A 21,148-nucleotide genomic window follows, 5' to 3' on the forward strand; every position below is an offset into this window, starting at 1 on the left:
TACAGCCTCGTCCGGGAGAGATAGTCATGCAGGTGAACAGGTGACTCTCGACCGTCATCCAGCTACTGTGCACCACCAAACATTACGAACAGCAACATGGAAGGTAAGAAGTCTGTATCAGGAAGGAAAATTAGCAAATGTAGTTATGGAAATGAAGAGATTGAATATCAATGTTTTAGGACTATCAGAAGTTAGATGGAAAGGAGCAGGAGAACTTAATTATGATGACTGTAAAATTATATACTCAGGAGGAGGAGAACACCAAAGGGGAGTTGGAATTATACTAGATAATAAAACGGCGCGAGCAGTCAAAGGATTCTGGCCCATATCAGACAGAGTAATGGCAATCAAACTACAAGCAAAACCTTTTGATTTTGATATTTTACAAATATACGCCCCAACCACCAGTCACGATGATGAAGAAGTGGAAAATTTCTATGAACAAATAGATAAAGCAATGCATCAGTTTAAGTCTTCAGACATAAAACTCATCATGGGCGATTTTAATGCCAAGGTGGGCCGAGAAAGAATAGAAGATATTGTGGGCCCACATGGTCTGGGAGACAAAAATGACAGAGGTGACCGTCTTATTCAATGGTGCCGTCAACATGATCTGACAATCACAAATACTTGGTCAACAAACCACAATAGAAGGAAGTGGACATGGAAAAGTCCTGGAGATGGAGTGAGAAATCAAATAGATTACATACTCATCAGCGAACGTTTCCGAAACTCAGTTTTGTATGCCAAATCTATGCCGGGGCTGACTGTAACAGCGATCATATACCCGTGCTATGCCCCATACGAGTTAAATTGAAAATCTGCAAAAGAGCAAAGGCTAAACCTAAATACCAACTAGACATTCTCCGGGAAGAACAGAAGATACAAGAAAAATTTGAACTATCAGTAAGAAACAAGTTTGAAGTGCTTGGAGAACTAACAGATATAGAAGAGAAATATGAGCAGTTTAAAGACAGTGTTGCTGCATCATTAGAAGAAAATGTTCCAACCACACTTAAGTTGCAGAAGAAGAAATGGATTACTCCAGAGATATTAGAACTAATGAATGAGAGAAGAAAGGCCAAAAATCAGGAAGAAAAATACAAGACTCTGAACAGGCAGATAAAAAGAAAATGCAACGAAGCTAAAGAAGACTGGATAAATGAACAATGTCACTATATAATGTCCTGCAAAGAGAAAAATGGCAAATTCTTCCATCAGAAAATCAAAGAAGTGACAAACAAAACTAAATCAGGTGCTAAAAGTGGATGTATCAAAGACAAGCGTGGAAACACCATCATGGACAAAGACTGCATTCTAAACAGATGGTCAGAATATATTGAAGAACTTTTTCTTGATAATCGAGGAAAAATGCCTATGATAAAAGAACTGGAAGGGCCTTCTATAATGAAAGATGAAGTTAGGAACGTCATGAAAAGCATGAAAAATGGTAAAGCTGCAGGACCTGATGCCATAACAATTGAAGCCTTGACTGGCCTGGGTGAATGGGGATTGAATTCATCACAAACCTTCTAAATCAAGTGTATGACACAGGAAAAATGCCAACTGATATGAAACGATCCATTTTTATAGCATTACCAAAAAAGCCAGGGGCAGTTGATTGTGAACAACACAGAACTATCAGCCTAATGAGCCACCTCACAAAAATTCTTTTGAAGATAATTTTACTAAGAATAAGAAATAAACTACGACCTGAAATTGGGGAGATGCAATTTGGTTTTGTTGAGGACAAGGGTACCAGAAATGGAATATTCACATTATCAATGCTGATGGAAAGATGTATTGAAGTAAATAAAGATCTGTATATGTGTTTCATCGACTATTCAAAAGCCTTTGATAAAGTACAACACGAAAAACTATTCAAAATTCTATCATCCTTGGACATTGATGGTAAAGATTTAAGAATATTACGGAATTTGTACTGAGAACAAGAAGCAGCAGTGCGTGTTGACAACGAGCTAAGCAGTTTTACACCTATTAGAAGAGGGGTTAGGCAGGGGTGTGTTTTGTCTCCAGATTTATTCAACCTCTATAGCGAAATGATATTAAGAGATATCGAACATAAGAAGGGGGTGTGTATTGGAGGAAAGAATGTAACAAATCTGAGGTATGCAGATGATACTGTTCTACTGGCAGAATCTGAACATGAACTACAAGAATTACTGGATGTTGTAGTCATTAGTCAGGAGTAGTGAAAATATGGGACTGGAACTGAATATATCTAAAACAGAATGTATGACGGTATCTAAAAATAATAACCCGCCAGCCTGTGTAATAACAAGCAGAGGACAAACAATACAACAAGTTGAATGTTTCAAATATTTAGGCTTCAATGTAACATACAATGGAAAATCAGATTGTGAAATAAAGAAAAGAATAGGTATGGCGAAGAATGCATTCAACCAGCTGCATACAATTATGAAAAACAGGAACATTAGTATGAAAACAAAAATCAAGGTCCTGGATTGCTATGTACTGTCTGTGCTGCTATATGGTTGTGAGAGCTGGACCATAAACAAGACCATGGTTAAAAGACTGGAGGCGGCGGAAATGTGGTTTTACAGAAGAATGATGAGGGTGTCATGGGTGGAAAGGAAAAGAAATGAAGAAATGTTAGAAATGGCAAACAGAAAAAGATCACTGATAACAAAAATCATCAAACGCCAAATGGAATTTTTAGGACACATTATCCGCCACCCTGGTTTGGAAGTACTCGCCTTGACTGGAAAGATGAATGGAAAAAGAATAAGAGGAAGACAAAGAATAACTTATTTGAAAGGGATAAGAACTTGGACAGATGAAGCTGAGAAAGGTGGCGCTGCTTTAATAGAATTGGCAAGAGATAGATCAGCTTGGCGGAAGATGACCTCCGACGTCTGCTTCAGATATGGAACGACATGATGATGATGATTGCTTGCATACAATTTATTTCGAACCACTTGATAAGAATTTCGCTTTCATTTTCAATAGTTTTTAAAAGCATATATCGAAATTTGAATGAGCATATGACAGGGTATTATCGTCAGCATAATTATATAATTTTCCCTTTCTAATAAAGTAAAATATATCATTTATTAAAAAAACAAACAAAAAAAAACAAACAAACAAACAAAAAAAAAATATATATATATAATAGACGAGTAGCGTTTAGTAACGCGATTTTTATTCTGAGACGATTCATTTATGTTGTTTTAAATCAAATGGCGGATTTTTTGGCGGGTTTTGGGCAAATGTCGCAGTAGGCCATGGTCGCAGGTGAAGAAAGATAAAGTTGGCGGATTTTGGCGGATTTCTGGCATAAGGTTGGCGGAATTTTGGCAAAGGCACCTGGCAATGCTGATAAGGACAACAGAAAGGGACAGAGGTAAGGCGAAAGTCTAAGTTCAGATAAAGTGATAGCATAATATATGATTATGTGATTAACAAAACAGTAATTTATAAGCATAGGAGTCGACCTCCATGCCTGTAATACCTAGATACTTAATTTTGTCGACTTCAGTAAATCAGTATCGTTATAATTATAAGCTATCTCTATCAAGATAGATAGATACTTGATGAAATTGACACTGTTTACTTTTTGCAGTTTATTTCTAGTCTAGAGGACTAGAGACCTGCCTAGCGTTGGAATTGGGATAATAACATAGTTGACATTGACATTATAACTACTGGGTAACTACCCTTAAAAATGATCAATTTATGTTTAAATATTAATGCTTTAATCTCCTAGATCTATATATATATAGTCTTATATGATGACAAATTGAATAAACAAACGCCTTACAGTTATAATACAAAAGATCAACGGTGAAAATACACATTGAAAGAATACTGAGGATGTAGGAGCTTTCGGAATGTCTCCCGACGTCTAGATACTTCTGGCAACAAAACTTCGTTTAACGCTGTCATTTTTCTCAGACATGTCTGCCAATAAAGTTCAAAATAAAGAAAATTGATTGTCTGCAAATAACTTTTTTGCGAAATTCGCGCTTTTAAACTAAACATTTTTCATTTACCCCATTCCAGAATATGGAACGTTTTTTAATGCACATATAAATAAGTAAAGTCAAAGTTATTAAATTATCAATAAAAGTATAAAATTAACCAACAATAAATCAGTCGATGGATAGTAGGTTACTATATGTACACAGTATGCATCGACATTCATGTGGATATCATGGCCGAATGATTAAGTTGATTAAGTCTTCTGCCTTAGCCTTAGAAGGCTTGTCAGAAACGACGGGGGGCCTTCCGAAAGCTCCTCGTGCTAAGGGAAACAACCCAAATATTCCCTCAACTAACCCTAAGAAAAAATTAAACCTGGACCTTTTACTAACACCAATAGAGTAATAGGAAAAACAAACACCCTAGCACCTTTACTAAGACTTATGACTAACTCTAATAGAAAAACAATCCTCCGACCTTGAGCTAACCCTAACAGAGAAAAAAAAACCAGGACTGCTTTCAATACATCACAAAAGAAAATGGCAGTGGAAAACCAAAAGAATGGTCGTATTATAGGAAAGTGGGCAGGTCTGTTAGAGTTAGTGGAGTGATAGTGTCGGCCCCCTGACCATACCTTAACATTGTGATTTGTCTCAAAACAGTAACGGATGGATCAATTTACTCAGCGCATAATATGTCTGCGTCAGATTACAGATTACTCTCATTGTGCTATTTTGTAAGAGTAGACTAATAGTAACAGGCCATTTTTTCATAAGATTGAGATAAACCACACCAATCCATTCAGACCAGGACTGAGGAAAACCACTGTCATTGTGATTAATTGAAGTTTTATCATTTTTATTACTATCTACAACTGGAGCTATTAATTGGCGCGACTTGAACTTTAAGTGGTGCAAATTTGACCCTTTGCTCTACTAGATACCTTTATTCAGGGCGTAAGACTAAATCACTAAGTATAAGACTCCTTAAACATTCTTCTTCTTCTTCTTCTTCTTCTTCTTCTTCTTCTTCTTCTTCTTATTATTATTATTATTATTATTATTATTATTATTATTATTATTATTATTATTATGTCGCTGTCAACAATAAAGTTTTACTTTTATAAAAGTTTGTATGTCACATTTTTTATGTTTCAGTTTAGTATTACTGAAATTTTACCATTTATTACTGGTGAATTTTGTGTTGATTTTGAAATTTTCTTGTAGACAATTATGCCAAACTATAAATGATTTTGTGTGTGTTATACACTGGTGTCAGAGACACTCCTAATAATTATAAGTAATACCATCCAATGAATGTTAGTTATCAAACCTATCACCATTGACAGGAATCAAGAAGTACAGTAAACACTAAAGATGTCAATTTCTGTGACGTTTACAGTGAATACCTCAACAGCATTACATGAGACTGTCTGTTTGGTTGGAAGTAGTCCACAGTTAGGATCTTGGAATCCATTAAATGCTGTCCAGTTGCATGAAAGTGAACAGTGAGTGTTTCATTTTAAGACATTTTAGGATGAATTTTGTTACTCGTAAGCCTAGATAAAATTTTATCACATCATAACTAACATGATTGAGCAGTTTGTCCACCAAGAAGGAAAAAAGAATTTAAAGGATTTTTTAAACCTGTGCTTTTTTTCCTTCGTTTGTCTATTCACCAAAGAGAATCAAAAGAGAGTATACCTTTTTTTTTTCATGTTGTTGAGTTGAGAGCAGGGGATGGAAGATATATCATGAAAGTAATAGTGATTAACTTATGGGTTAAAATTATTTTTTTCTTCCTTTCGACCCTGTTGTTGTGCATGTTTCTACTTGTTAAGATTTATAGACAATACCCTATGTCTATGTCTCACAGTTATAGTCTTGTAACAATGTCAAGTAGTGGGCTAAACAATGGCCCTGGCATTATGTCCTTTCCTAAGTCAATCCACATACATCAGCCCTACTTCCACATGAAAGAGGACTTACAATGGCATGAGTGGATTTTTTATCAGTACAAAATAAAAAAGGATCCTGAACAGGCAACTTGTTTACGTTTCAATGTCAAGGATGATTTTAAGTAGAATGTTTTCTTTTTCTCAACATTATATTTATTTCTAGTGACAAATGGACTTGTTGTGTGACCCTTGACTCCGGCAATGCTTACAGTTATCGTTACTTTGTGGCCAGAAGACAGGCAAAAAGCTTGTCAGCTTACAATGGTGCTGAATGTAATACCAGTACCAGTTTTGATGTTGTCAGATGGGAGACACACTCTGAGCCCCGTTACTTTGAAACAACTCTTAATGGTAATGTCATAATTTGATACGGCTATGTGATCTTGTGGTATGACACTTGTTTTCGGATTGGAAAGTCCTGGGTTCAAGCCTCACTTGGTGCATAGTTGAGTCCTTGGAAGAGGCTCTTTACTCACATTCTCTCACGGTCTAAAATGAGTTGTCTCTGACAGAAAAAAATGTAAGTGTGCGGCCATGTGGTCTAGTGGTTTGACACTCGCTTTCGGATTGGAAGGTCCTGGGTTCAAGCCTCGCTCTACGCATAGGTGAGTCCTTGGAGAAGACTCTTTACTCTCATTCTCTCACCGTACTCAGGTGTAAAATGAATACCTGGCCGTTAATAGCGTTGTCCCTGTCCGACAAAATTGTAATATTGGCTAACAAACGTCATGTACCGTCCTACATGTTAAATGTTGCTATTGGCCAGGGACCCCTTGTAAAGCGCTTTGGGCATGTTTATTGGATATTGCACTATATAAAAGCTCAATTTTTGTTTTTTCTAATATTGCCTAACAGGCGTCATGTCTCGTTCTATGTTACGTATTGCTGTTGGTCAGGGACCCTTTGTAAAGCGCTTTGAGCATGTTTAGTGGATATTGCGCTATATAAAATCTCAAGTTTTTTTGGGGTGTTTTCTTTTTTTAAAATAATTCCAGAGGAGATCAGGTATTAAATACCATAATGAATACAATTTTATTGTAAAAAATAATACATACCTGGAGTTGAAATTTCATTTTGAGATCAGGCATTTTTATGTTTGTTTCATTTGGCATTCTATCAAAATTCCAATTTTTCTGATATTCTAAATGTTTATTTCTATACTTGCTCCTCTATATGTCATTTTCTCAAATAAGTTGCATTTTTGCTTTTAAAATGAGTGCTAACTTTAATATGCATTTTATCTGGTCACAAGTTGCTAACAATTGTAGTTTTATATATAGTTCTGACTTTTCAAAGTGACGCAATCAACTAAATAATTAAAAGGACCAGGTACTGTGGTTGTGAACGTGATTCACTTATCTTTAAGAAGTTTTATAATTCATGCTGTCTGAATTAATTATGCTCAAATGTTTTTTAATTTAATTTTTTTTTTTAAAGAAAAAATGTTTAGATATAAGCATTGACGGGAGAAATGCTAAGCCTAATGTATAATGATATTATTTTAACACGGAGTAACGATCAGTGCCCCAACGATGTTTTACATGGTAGCAATAACAATTGCCAACTAGATGCTATTTGACCAAATTATAAGTGCTCAGCCTGGTAACATTTTCCCAAGATTTGATTGTGGTTTATAAGTTTATTATAGTATGTTTAGTATTAGTCAGTAACCAAGAGTAAGTTGTGTGATTATCTTTTGTTCAAAATTAATGCACTTGTGTGTATATATTCAGATTTTTTCCCCTTTCTTTTATATAGGTCATGAACAGTCCCTGGCTCTCCCGTGTGCAAATTTTGGTGAAATTGGTAAGAGTAAGAGTATTCCCAAGGGGTACCGGATGCACCTAAAGAAGAAAAACACTCAGTTTTCTGAAAAACAACACAAACGATGGTTTTTGGACTGAAGGATAAGGGGGGGAAAAAGCACTGTGTTGAAGAAAATATAAGTAAAAAAGATTTTTAAGAGGTCAATTTTTGATTTTAAAAATGCTAAATATCAGTATATTTTGGTATATTGTTCTCAAATTTCATTGCCTAGAAATTTAGCTCTAACATAGGTAACAATTTTTTTTTTTAATACAGAGGCTATTTTTTAAAATATGGGCTGCTTTTATCATGGACAGGGTCCAAGGAGACAAATTTTGTTTAAAATATGGATTTCAGGGGACAACAGGTTTGTTGTTTTTTTTTGTTGTTTTTTTTTTTAATCCCTGTCATCACATCCAAAAAAGCATCGTCTTTTGTTTTTTAAAAATAGATATTAGAGCAAACAGGATGAGAAATGTTGGAGGAATAAGTTAGAGGCAATGTCAGAGTTTTTTGTCTTTTATGAAATTTATGTGATGAAATTCATGAAGAATTAATATTGAAAAAGAATTGGGGGGGAGAAAGTGAAAAATTTACTTAAGATATGAAGAAAATTGAGTAAGAGAAGTGTTTAGACACAGCCTACCCCAATAATTTTTTGATTCTTATTTTTTAAGTTATAAAAAATGGATTGAGATACATAAATACATATCAAATGTTTTTTGAAATTTCATTGTTTCTCCAAATTTATTGCAATCTCAACTCAGACCTCTTAAGGGATTACACATTGTAAGAAGAGAGGTTAGAGGTCAATTGAATATGCAGACAAGTGTCCCTCCTCTTGTTTTTTGAGATTTACTGAAGCTGGCAATAAAAATATCATTGGGGTGGGGATGAGAAGCTATAAGCTGAATGTAGAATCAGTTTCCTTCCTCTCATATGGTTGATGGGTTTTCTATTTCTTTATATGTTTTCCCTTGCTCTCAGACTCATAACATTTGCTGATGTGAGGTGACCGATTTGCGCATGCCCTGTCAAGAGACTTCTCTGTGAGAGTTTCTATTTTTTCCACTGGAAATCATATTTGATTGACTGTTTACGTATCAGGAAGTATATGCATCTGCCCATTTGGGCAACTAATGCCATTGTCTGTGTGAATATTTAGGAAGTGCTAGGCTCAAGACAAGGTTAGACAGATGCTGGGATCTACTTTGTCTTTTTTTTTTTAATTAGGTATCTGGGACAGCGTGTTGCATGGGCTGAACTTAAATGTTCTTTTGTGCTGTGTACCGTCATCCTTTTTTTAGGCACTGTAAGGATCTATAAACGTTTACAAGTAATGTTAAAGTAGCCCACTGACCCAGATTTAGTCAATATAATGCATTTACTTATCATTGAAAATTATGAACATGAAGAATATATGAATAAATACGACATTGTTCTACTTCATCTGTGTACAACTCAGACCTCCCATCCCAATTTGTTTTATGAAATAATCTGTTTTTTCATTGTGATGTATTCAAATTCAGTCTCCATCCATTGTTTAACAGATGGAATATGTAGTGAGAGTAGAGGTTGGTTGATGCAAGATATCTGTGAGGTCCATGTTCGCCTCCATGGTAATCCCATCAAGTTAATGAGGCCAGGAGAAGAGACCTCTGACAGGTATATTGTAGGCTGTTTCCCCATGGATTTCTCCAAAAATCAGGTTGGTCAGGTTAGGACTGCTTGTATGACTCAGCAGGTTTATGTTGCAATATCTTATCATCTTCTGTAATTATAGTTGTATAACAATTAAGAAAAGAATAAGGGTTTATGACATTTATTTTGTATTAGACTGCCAGGCTCCAGCTACGTTTGAAAGGAATTTAAGTTGATATTGATAGTTATTTTCCTTTGAGATATGTGCTCTTTAGGATAACAATAATTTCTTATTAAATTCATACTAATTTAGAATTCAAAATCTAGTAAGCTCAAATGTTTCTTTCCATCATATATTTCTGAATTGTTATTTCTTTTATAATACATTTGATTTAAAGACAATTTTGATATTGCTCTCATTATTTAGAATAACTTTTTATAATAATATGATTATATTGAAATTGATAATAACAATATTGATAATAATAGTAATAATAATAATAATAATAATAAAAGTAGTAATAGTTAAATTAATAATATATGATTTTATGTAGCAAACTCCTTGTATGTATTTTAAAGATAAACTCTGGAATTTAATCACATCATAATGCTGATGTAAAATGTTTACTTTTTAGATTTTCTGTTTTTTCATTACTTATCAACAATTGTACTGACATCCTGTGATATGATAGAGAGACGATAGGTTTTAGAGAATGAATATGTGTTTTATCGACATGACAGCACTTGTCCACACATGACACCTTGCTTATCTTGCCACTCTATATGAAGAACCTTATCACTGGAAGCTAGTTTTGGAAAAAAGTAGGTTAATGTTCAGAGCATACATAAAACGAAATTGTAATATCAAGATAGAGGATTATAGATTATTATAGATTATGCTTGGTATGAAAATGATAGGTGAGGTACTTATGCTTTAAGTTAATAGAGTAGCTGAAAAATCATAGAAATGTTACTTAAGTAGAGTAAATTCAGGCTTTTCGGCCACACAAGTCTTATCCGTGGTCGTCTCAGAAAATGGAAGACTGCTGGCCAGAAATAAGACCATTGCTGTTTAGTGATGTCGTAAAATGTAAAGCTCAAGTGGCCGGTTTCAGGTGAACAGCAGTCTTATCCATATCCTCCACGCAAAATGTTATTAGTGACATTTTGGTACTGCCGGCCTCTTATGTAACTTTAAGGTCCAACCGGCCACCCATCTTGGGCAAACCGGCCACCCTTCACGGATGTTGAAAAACGCTGTTTCCTTTTGTTTTTAAAAAATAGTTTTCAGTTTATAAACGGTAAAATATCTGCCGGATCATTGGTCAATTTAGGGTTCGATTCCAGCATTCCAATGACTTTGAAGGACTCTTTAATTTCCATAAATTGGCAGAATGTTTCCTTCCCCCAAGACGACTGCCATATATTTTCATAAGTAGCTAGACTAGATCTAGATGTCTAGATAGATAGATAAATCCGTTTATGTTCATTTTCAACAGAGAAAGTCAAAATTAATTTATTCAAAACAAATAATAGGGTACATAATCATAACGCAATAGAATAACATGTCACTTGCACAATTTACACACAAACGTGAAAACACTGATCTCCTCCTCACTCATCCCCAGTATCTTCTCTCTCTCTCTCTCTCTCTGCCAGTACATCCTCTGTGGTACCACCTCCCACACTTGCAGCCAATCCATCCATCCAGGTCCCTATCACTTCCACAAAAATCACATAAACTTTCATCTTTGTCATTCACACCACACAACTCATTGATATCCATCTCAACGTCCGACCAGTCTCGTCGCAATTGAAGACGTTGCTGGGTGGGACCTTGGTAATGTCAATGCCATTAGCGATGTCCGCATGGTGGGAAACTACCCACGTATCTTTCCTTCTGATACCTGAGCGCGTTGTTCCCCAAGGGACATTGCTTTTCTCTCCCGCACCTCCCCCTTGTGTCACTCCATAAATGTCTTGTAACAGTAGTATCCTGGCTTGTCGGTGAAGGGGTCTCTCTGCCTTCAGCATTTAGTATTCTCTGCACCTCCAGGCACAGCTGCTCCCTGTCCTTCCCTTCACCTGCCCTGGCACAGGCCACCATCCACTTAACTAGTTTTTTCTCCTCCTCTGCGGCCAACACTGTATGACATGGGGTATTTTCCGGCCATCTTGTCCATCAGAGTTGATCTCGGGGCAGAGTAGGTCGCAGCGGCCTGAAAGTTTTTTGGTGCGGATGGCATCAAGTGCAGCATCCACACTCGCTTGAGAATACTTTGATCTTGACAGCTTGGTGCCTGTAACAATGTGAAAAAATGAACTTTATTTAGATATTTGAACTTCATTTTCTTAGACTGGCTAGTCTAATAATGTAAAGTTTTCTATGCAATGGTGAACATAATATAATTTTATAATAATAATAATCATGATAAACATAGACCAGTCAACAGAAATACAAGGAAAGCATTGCAGCAAATAATATTATAGACGTCTAGAATAATAATAAACAGCTTAATCAACCCGGCTGGTTTCACCAGAATCGTTTAAATATTCTTTGGTCAAACCGGTCACCACCCCCCCCCCCCCCCCCCGCCACCAATGGAACTAAAATGAAACCCGAACACTGCCAGACGATCTAACCACTATCAAAAGATCCTAAAATAGCATGCACTGCAGTGGTTGAGCCGGACCTCCTTAATAAAGACATATAAATAGCTTAAATAGCAACTTACTTCCACACTTTGCAACCCATAACAAAGAACGGGATACTTACGTTTTGTGAGAAATATCTCGATGTAAACAAGTTTCTTTGTCTTCCCCTGGATTGCACACACTGAAACGGTGAGAAAAACGTCCCAGAGACGTCTGCTTGGTTAGTAGAAATATGCACCGGGAAACAAAACGAAACAAAAGGAAATTAGACATCGAGTCTGGTAGCGGCCGGTTTGACCTGAATCGACTCTACTTTTAGTTCTGGGCTCTTGATATCGATAGTTTTATCTCTTCATGTCAAACAACAATATCTGCACCAGCTGTTTATTTGTTTGTTTGTTTTTGGTTTGTTTTTTTATATATATATATCATATTTGTTAATGGCTTAGGGCCTGTCAAAAGTGGGTAAAACAATATTGATAAATGTCATCCTTTATTTCTATTATACAAGGGTAGACTGAAAAGTCTTGGCGCAGCTCTTGTATTTTCAAAACTATATTAGATACGAAATTGACAAAAGTATCAAAATGTCCTTTTCGTTTATCATTTTAAATTACAGCATCGTCACTGTTCCTATCCGCATAGATCCGCCAATGATGCACCAGTTATTGCATGTGTTGAAGAGGAATTAATATGGTAAACTCGACAACATCGAGTCGTCTCCACCTTCACCTCGCCATCATTGTCAAAATTTGCCCCGTTGAGGTGTCTCTTAAGTCTTAAGAAAAGGAAAAGTCACTTAGAGCTTAATCAGAACTGTAAGGGGGGTTATCTATGACTTCAAGAAAACTTCCTCTTTCAATGTGATCATGTGTTTATGTGAGCATTCTCGATATCCAATGGGCACATACCTTTCTGTAACCCAGGATTTCTCAGACAATATATCCATCTCTTCCATATGAAATTCCAAGCCTTTGTGAAATGCCAGATTGTTTTATCCAACGATTAGCTTGATAAAGTTCGTCAACTTCTTTGCTTGGCTTGCTGCTGTTGATGCACTTTGTGGACAACCACTGCAAGCCTGCTCATTTATGTTTGTGGAGACAGCATCAGTTCCAGAAAAGCATTTAACCCACCTGTTCCATGTGTGTCCTATTTGTTTATATGTTACCATGTCTTGTTTCATACAGAGGATGATGGATAGCTAAATTTTGATCGCCAATTATAGAGAGTTTGCTGAGTTTGTTAGCCAGTCTCTTTGTGGTCCCCACGGTAGTTGAGAGAGAGAGGTGCATGATTGGTAATAAGTTTGAAAGCCATATTTTTGTTTGGCTGGATAGCTCTGTTGGTTGTGCAACCACTCACTGTCCTTTCTGTCCAGGCGGAGCGTGTTGTGTATCAATTTGATCCTGATTTTGGCACTGCCCCCATGACTTTTTATTCTCTGTTTTCATCTGGCACTTCTCCATACCCTATTATTTTCATCATTATTGATACAAGTACCTGCTCCACAGGTTTTCTAAATTTTATATAACCTACCTTTGAACTGTTTGAATACCCTCGGATCACCATAAACACGTTTCAGCCATTTATGAATGTTTGCGTGTGCACATATCTCTGAGGTTAAGAACTCAGTCAGAAATAATCAACAAAATTTTACGACCTAATAGAAGAATAAATTACGCACAATTTGATGTATAGTTTATACTGGTGAATTTAATACAATCGGAGATGTTCAAAAGGCGTCAAGACTTTTCAGGCAAGCCTAGTAATACTCAATGCAGAGAAATCAAACATTTTGATAAGCTTGAATATTGTGATAGTCCCCCCTTCCCTGTTTTGTTTTGTTTTGGGGCCTTTTATGTTTGTTTATTTTTTTAAAATGGTTTTTATTTTGATTTTGTCTATTATCATTTTGGGTGAATGCATATTGGAGGAGAGAAGTTAGAAAACAAGTTTGCAATGTTGAAGTTTAGAGGGGGATAGGTATAGCTTTTGGAAATCTTGGTCACCCAGGTTTAAGCCGGGTTTCGACAATTTTTTTCCCACTTTGAAAACTTATTTATAATTTGCTCTCAATAAGATCATTCCACTCCTATTCTATGTTTATACCACAATGGGACAGCGTGGCTCAGTGGTTTGGTCTATACTTTGAACCTGAAAGGTACTGCGTTTGACTACCCGCTGCGCTGTGCGGCCTTGAGCAAGTCACCTAGCCTTAGCTCACGTTGCGGCACTGCACTGTGGCTGATGCCTGGATTATTCCAGTCTTCCCTTGGAATAACTCCTATAGAAAAATTCCCCTTAGGAATGAAGAAAGGGAATTTGTTTTATTATTATCCGTTTATGAATGACCTCTAGTCCATTAAAAATGTGGCAGTGACATAACTTTACAAAAGCAAATTTGTATCCTTTTTTTAAAAATTTTTTTTTAATTTTGGTTTATTTTTTACATTGCTAACATTTTTTTTTGTTTCCATTCCCTCAAGCCATTTGAAGAGGCTTCATCATTGACTGGAAACGTCCTTGTCTCTGTAAGTCACCATACTGTTTTTGTTGTCTTCTATAGCGTCAAAAAAAAAGCCCAATGACTCTTTTTATATTTCTTGATGTCTCATTTCTTCTTTAAATAGAGAGATTTACAAACGTTTGTTCTATCTCTGTATGAATTCAATAAAGATATCAAACAAAGAAGTTTATATAAAAAGTGCAATGACAAACCCTTGTCAATTCCAATTCTTGAGCTTAGGTGGAAACTTTTTGGTACATATTATATGTCGTAAACCTGAAATTCCTGCCAATAAAGCAATTATTAATTTTTATATAAACTTTTTTGTTTGATATCTTTATTGAATTTATACAGGGGGTGGGGGGTATTTTATATGGAAACATTCTTTACACAATTAAAATCTGGAGGTTTTAAGGATTCAGGGATTTTTAAAAACATTTCTAATCTCTAGAAAAATGTTATTAACCATCCTATATCACGGTTTTGTCTCGTTATGTCCACAGAACCTAGCATGTAAAAACTCCTGTCCCTGTCCTCAAGATGCTAGAGGTGTTAAAATGGGTCCTCAGGATTTTATAGTGTTTAGATATCGGACACCAAACCTGCAATATCTGGTATGTTACACAGAAATTCCATAAATTATTTATACTTTACTCATTCTGGAATGAAGCTGTGATTTTGATACAATTTTCACATACACCTATAAATTGTAAATTTATTCATTTTTTTTCTGTCTGGAATTTGAAATAGTACTGATGAAATATTCTTGATTTGCTTCCAGTTTGAGCCAAATCATTTTATTTGTAAATGACTATCAAGTTATGATTAGATACATTATTAGAAGAGATGAAATCTTGTATGAGGTTTTACTTAATTAAATGAACATCAATAAATAGTCTAATAGATTTGATTTTTTACATACACTATACTTACATTTTTTTTCTTTGCAAATCGTCCATCATTGTTATAAAATTCTTAGAACAAACAACTTTTCAAAATATCTTCAGGGTTTCTTGTTGGAAGTTTCAATGTGCAATGATGATGATGAAGGGGAAAGAAAAATTATAGGATCAGCTCATCTTCTTCCAGAGAATATACCAAAGTCTCAACATGAGATTTCTCTTTCTGTCATCGGTCGTGATGCAATGTTATGTGGGTCCATTAAAGGTTTGTTATGACTCCTGTGGATTGATATAAATCTAGTATAGGGGAAATCATTTTATCAACAGAACTGTAAAGCTTTGGAAAGGGATGAAATATGAAATGAAAAATGCTTCTTCTGTAAACAGATTCAAATTAATTCTTGATAAAAAGAAAATAGTCAGTTCCAAATATAATCATGTTTGAATTTAAATAGTCAGGGTATTCATAGGTCAGTTGGCTTACAAAATCCTTTACATGATATATGATATGATGTGTTCTTTCTGATAGTATAATAATAAGTTGTAGAATTATGACGATTCTCGAGTTCTCCCATGTTCCAAATTGTCCTATATCAAGCTGTTAATTCATAATTATTGTAATATAGGGCTTTCAAAGGTCAGTGGACCTAAATAAAAGGTCACAAGATTATAATATGATAATGTGTTCTTTAGCAAGCTGATAGTGTAGTAATAACTCTTATGATTATGACAATTGTTGAGTTCTCCCATGATCCCAAATTGTCTTATCTCGAGCAGACTTTAAAACATTGTGATAGTTTAATTCATAATTATTTCAACATTGATGATCTATATTGATCTACTAGATGCATTTAAGATTACAAATCATACACAGATTTTTATCTATAATATTAAAAGACACTTATATCTTAGACCCACTAAGAAAAATTGTACTTCAAATGAATAAATCGTATTACTGGTCATATTCATTTTTGGGGGAGTAGGGGTCGTTTGTTTGTTATTTTGGTTGAAGTAGTATTGAATACATAATACTTTTTACCTTATACTAGTAAAAAGCCCGCAATTTCGCGGGGAATGAACTATTTCCATTCGATATTATACCCACCATTAATTAATGAGGGCAGATTGGTAAACAACATTGTCTGTGTAAGTTGGTACATCCTCTGTTGATTTTTATGTGTGGCCCAACATGATGTGTAAGCCGCTATGTCACAGCAACATATAGTTGTCCGTGTATGAAAACAGGTTGTGGTAATAAAATCAACTGCGAAAATAAACCTGAAGTAGCAGACGTGAGCAGAGTTGAAAGACGATCCTGGGAACTTACTTTACAGTACAGTACTCTGGTGATCATGTTTGGTGGCGTTTGGCACCGTTTTTATGTACCTCCACTGATTTTAAATTATAAAAGGAAATCAAATTATCTGTTTATCTATCTGTAAAAATACATTTCTAATTTTCAAATATTTCAGTAGAGTTGTGCGCCGTATATTTTTTTTTTTATTGACTCAAATGTCACAATGTTCTCCACAAGGCTAGACTATATTTTTTTTAAGAAAGGATTTTCAATTCCATTGTATTTATCTTCCAACAACATTCTACATGTTGTTATATTTCACTTTCTAAACTGCATTACACAGTTCCTCCCCGCCTCCCCTCTTTTCACTTAATTAATTGCGCACCTTTTTAGAAATATCTAGCATTCTGTTTTAATTCGTGCTTCCTTACAAAGGAGCATACTCATTTCCTACCAACCAATGTTTTGTTTATTCATCTTAACTACGCCACTACCACATTATCTCATTCATCTTTGGTGTTTCATTCATCCTGTTTTGTTGATAAAGGGGAAACCCGAAACGTTCATTTGATCTGTTTTTGTTATTAAATTGAAGCTTACATTCAATTTCACATGATTATTTATTTCTTCGAGCTTCGAGCAGCAACATTTACATTAAGTGAATACATTATACTGGGGATGTAGGAGCTTTCGGAATGTCTCCCCTTTACTTAACTTATGGAAAAACAAACATCCTAGCACCTTTACTAAGACTTAGGACTAACCCTAATAGAAGAAAAAAATATACTCTGATATCGAGCTAACCCTAATAGAAAAAATGATGACAAATTGAATAAATAAACGCCTGACAAAAGATCAACGGTGAAAATACAAATTTAAAGAATACTGGGGATGTAGGAGCTTTCGGAATGTCTCCCCTTTACTTAACTTGTGGAAAAACAAACATCCTAGCACCTTTACTAAAATTTATGACTAACCCTAATAGAAAAAAAAAATCCTTCGATCTCGAGCTAATCCTAATAGTAAAAAAAGAATCAAAATGGCGACTGAAATACCTTCATGTGATCAAGTGAATAATATCACCATGAATGCCACGATTTGCTGAAAAATGCCAACACACACACACACATGTATACACCACACACAACACACACACACACACAAACACACACACACACGCACACACACATAAACTATATAACAACACTGATCACCGAAAAATCAACAACACAACGGAGTAATAATAATACTTGATGTCATAAATAGATGACGCAAACTGACAACTTTTTACAGTGTCAAAATTAGTTGATTTTGGGAGTCAAGTGTCGTCGTCGGTACATATTTTATGATATCTATGTGACTTAACGAACTTTCAAACTGACTTTAAATTATAAAAGGAAATCAAGTTATCTGTTTATCTATCTGTAAAAAATACATTTCTAATTTTCAAATCTTTCAGTAGAGTTGTGCACCGTATCAATTTTTTTATTGACTCAAATAAGCACAATGTTCTCCGCAAGGCTATATTTTTTTAAGAAAGGATTTTGGACATGATTTATGCTGCTTCTTTTGTATATCATTCAATCTTTATAGCAGGTCACTCGTTCCGCAATTTATTTAGTTAACGCTATACAATCACATCTCCATAATCCGAACACCTCCATTCCCTGCATTTTGTCTGGCTATCCGAGACATCCAGGTGTAGTTTTGACTTCATATTGTGATAATATAAGCCTTTCATTCCAGCAAACTGCAATAGGACTAAACCACTTTCATCACTGACCAATGTGTGTAAATATAATTTCAGTAGGGTAGTGCATGTCCTTGATGCGCACTTGAGGCAACGGAAAGGTGAGAAGAGATTCTGATTCATAATTTATAAGGGCAATTGAAAAATAGGAGTGGCAAACTGCATCAAAATCAAATGTCAATCAAGGACTTACTCTTCACAGTGCCCAAAATGCGATGCTTTAAAACCATGGCTTGGCCGCTGCCCTACTGTAGTTAAGTGATGCCAGGTGATGACTCACCCAGTTTCAGCGAGAAAACGAACCGCATACTTGCCTGAAATGCTTGTTATACTAATTGTGTGCAATCAACAGTTGGTCATTCCCGTTAAATCAAAACATGCCACTGAAAGCATGCAGGGTGGAAACTTTTAGTATTGATGCCTGTTTATGACATGACAAGTCTCTTTAGTCAATGAATGATGGAAGGATAGATAGAATGAAACAAATGTAGGTCATTTTTTAAACAGATCATTGTTAACACTTTTCAATTTAAGTGTCAATTACAAGACAATGAATCCATAGTCATCTGATATTTTTGTTTTATCGTACTCTTGAAACTATTACAATTATAACTTATCCTCAATTTCTCTTGCGACATTCATAGTTAATCCAAAAATTGCTCTTGAAGTAGTTATATCCCATTAGTGGGGTAGTGGTAGTTGTAGTGGTTGTAGTGTAGTAGTAGTGCACTATTTGTTTTGTGGTCACTTCAGCCATAAGTATAGTTTATTACTAGCCCCAGTCGATGAAAGCTGAAGTTTATGGGATGGTTTTTTCTAACAACTTAGTCTACGACTGTATCATACACACCATTCCAAATCTTTATCTCGCGAAACTGCCTGCTCCTCACATTTTGGTTTCAATTGCTTCTAATATTTAATACACTTTGTCGTACAACTTCGCACCCTTCCCCCCATAAACCTCTTCCAATCATTTAATCTCACTCTGATGTATCCCCCCCCCCCCCCATCCATCTCTCTCTCTCTCTCTCTCTCTCTCTCTCTCTCTCTCTCTCTTTCTCTCTCTCTCTCTTTCTCTCTCTCTCTCTTTCTTCCTCTCTCTCTCTCTCTCTCTCTCTCTCTCTCTCTCTATCTCTCTCTCTCTCTCTCTCTCTCTCTCTCTCTCTCTCTCTCTTTCAAATGCTACTATCATCCCATAGTATCCAGCACATATTCTACACAGTCTCTATGTGGTTTAAATGAGTCTCCAGTGAATGTTCCATGATAAGTTGTATCTTTTATATCTGTTAATTATGTAATCTGGTACTTTGGAACAAACAAACAAACAATAAAACATTCCTGTATTAAAACTTTCAGTAAAACGCTTTACACAATAGATAAAAATGGCACTAAATAGAAATAATCTTTTATAAAGTGAACACATTCAGATAATTCATTTGAGCACAAATGTGAATATTTAGCATTTACCCCCAAATCACTCATGGCTCAAACTTATTTTAAAACTTATATCAAAATAGGGTACCAGTTAAAAAAATAAAACTTCATGGATCCAAACCAGTGTTATTAATCAAATTTATCTCACAACTTGCCTCGTATTTGATAACTTTGCAAGAATGATAATCAAATATGTTTCAACTAATATTATTTCCCAAGTTGAAAACCAAGAAACAATAAAAATTGCACAGAAACAAAGCTGAAAATGGTGATTACACGAATAATCAAAATAAAATGAATCGTTGTTATGCTTTGAGGAAAATAGGGGGTTTTCAAGGCATAGAATTGCAGCACAGTGATGCACCGCATGCGTAGTCACTCCAATGCCCAGTCTGCATACCTATCGTGTCATGGTCAATTTTCCCAGAGAGCAACAGTATTGAGTATCTGGTGGTCAGCCTGGGGTGAGGCGATTGAGGTAGCTCTCAGAGTCGAAAATATGAGACTGTGTATTACCTCAATTGAAAACAATATATGTATGCCCAATGACATCAATACAAGTGTTGGATTGGTGTCCTCGGATTGTAAATTGACCAGTCACACATGATTGACACCTGTGGATCATTACATTCCCACACATACACTACATCGCCACATTGATTTAGGAGGCACGACTGTCTGCCAATGACTGACTGGATAAACAAATAAGTTACCTGATCTGAATTGGATATGAGAAAGCCTTTTAAATCCAATGATCCTTCAATTGTTTGTAAGGTTGTATTGAACTAGAGTGTGTGTCAGTGTGATGGTCGGGTTATAGAGTCATCAATCCTAGATATTCCGTTGGCTTTTTCCCAAAATAATTGTTCAGATCCGGAAACAAGACATTTGTGGATTACATTGAAAAAATCTACCCCCAGACACCCGACCTGTCTGGATGATATATACATCCGATTGTGGAGAGACCTGACTTATATTCTGTTTAGGTGTACAATATATCTTCTTTTCACTGTATATTCTTTTTTTTTTTTGTTATTTTAATTTTTGTGCGTGTTTTGTTTTGATATAGTCTGGTCCTTTATTATCTTTTTAATGATATTTCTTGTTGTAGTCTACATATTTGTGATCTTCGTAAGTCTTAAATGTTCATGATTCTATTCCTAAAAAAAAGAAATAACGATCGATTGATCTGATCATTTGTTTCCTTAGGTTCTGACAAGTTTCTTATTTTGAA

At 35.4% G+C, this 21,148-nt stretch overlaps 1 protein-coding gene across 2 annotated transcripts in view; it reads left to right on the forward strand.

Annotated features, from left to right (window-relative positions):
* The first annotated feature begins 3,329 nt into the window (after positions 1-3,329).
* Positions 3,330-21,148, forward strand: part of LOC144978567 (glycerophosphocholine phosphodiesterase GPCPD1-like) — a 38,797-nt gene continuing 20,978 nt past the window's right edge. The window contains exons 1-8 of one of the 2 annotated variants that reach the window (XM_078924797.1): positions 3,330-3,385; positions 5,312-5,470; positions 6,084-6,271; positions 7,679-7,726; positions 9,277-9,434; positions 14,512-14,556; positions 15,035-15,145; positions 15,539-15,698. In XM_078924797.1, the coding sequence (XP_078780923.1) occupies positions 5,340-5,470; positions 6,084-6,271; positions 7,679-7,726; positions 9,277-9,434; positions 14,512-14,556; positions 15,035-15,145; positions 15,539-15,698 (841 nt within the window). In that variant the 5' untranslated portion in view covers positions 3,330-3,385; positions 5,312-5,339. Of the gene's footprint in view, positions 3,691-5,311; positions 5,471-6,083; positions 6,272-7,678; positions 7,727-9,276; positions 9,435-14,511; positions 14,557-15,034; positions 15,146-15,538; positions 15,699-21,148 lie in introns of both variants that reach the window. The other variant, XM_078924798.1, reaches the window with a different exon arrangement.

The sequence above is a fragment of the Berghia stephanieae genome, chromosome 8 (genome assembly GCF_034508935.2).
Source record: "Berghia stephanieae isolate SIO BIC M18660-M18661 chromosome 8, UCSD_Bste_1.3, whole genome shotgun sequence".
Taxonomy (NCBI): Eukaryota; Metazoa; Mollusca; class Gastropoda; order Nudibranchia; family Aeolidiidae; genus Berghia; species Berghia stephanieae.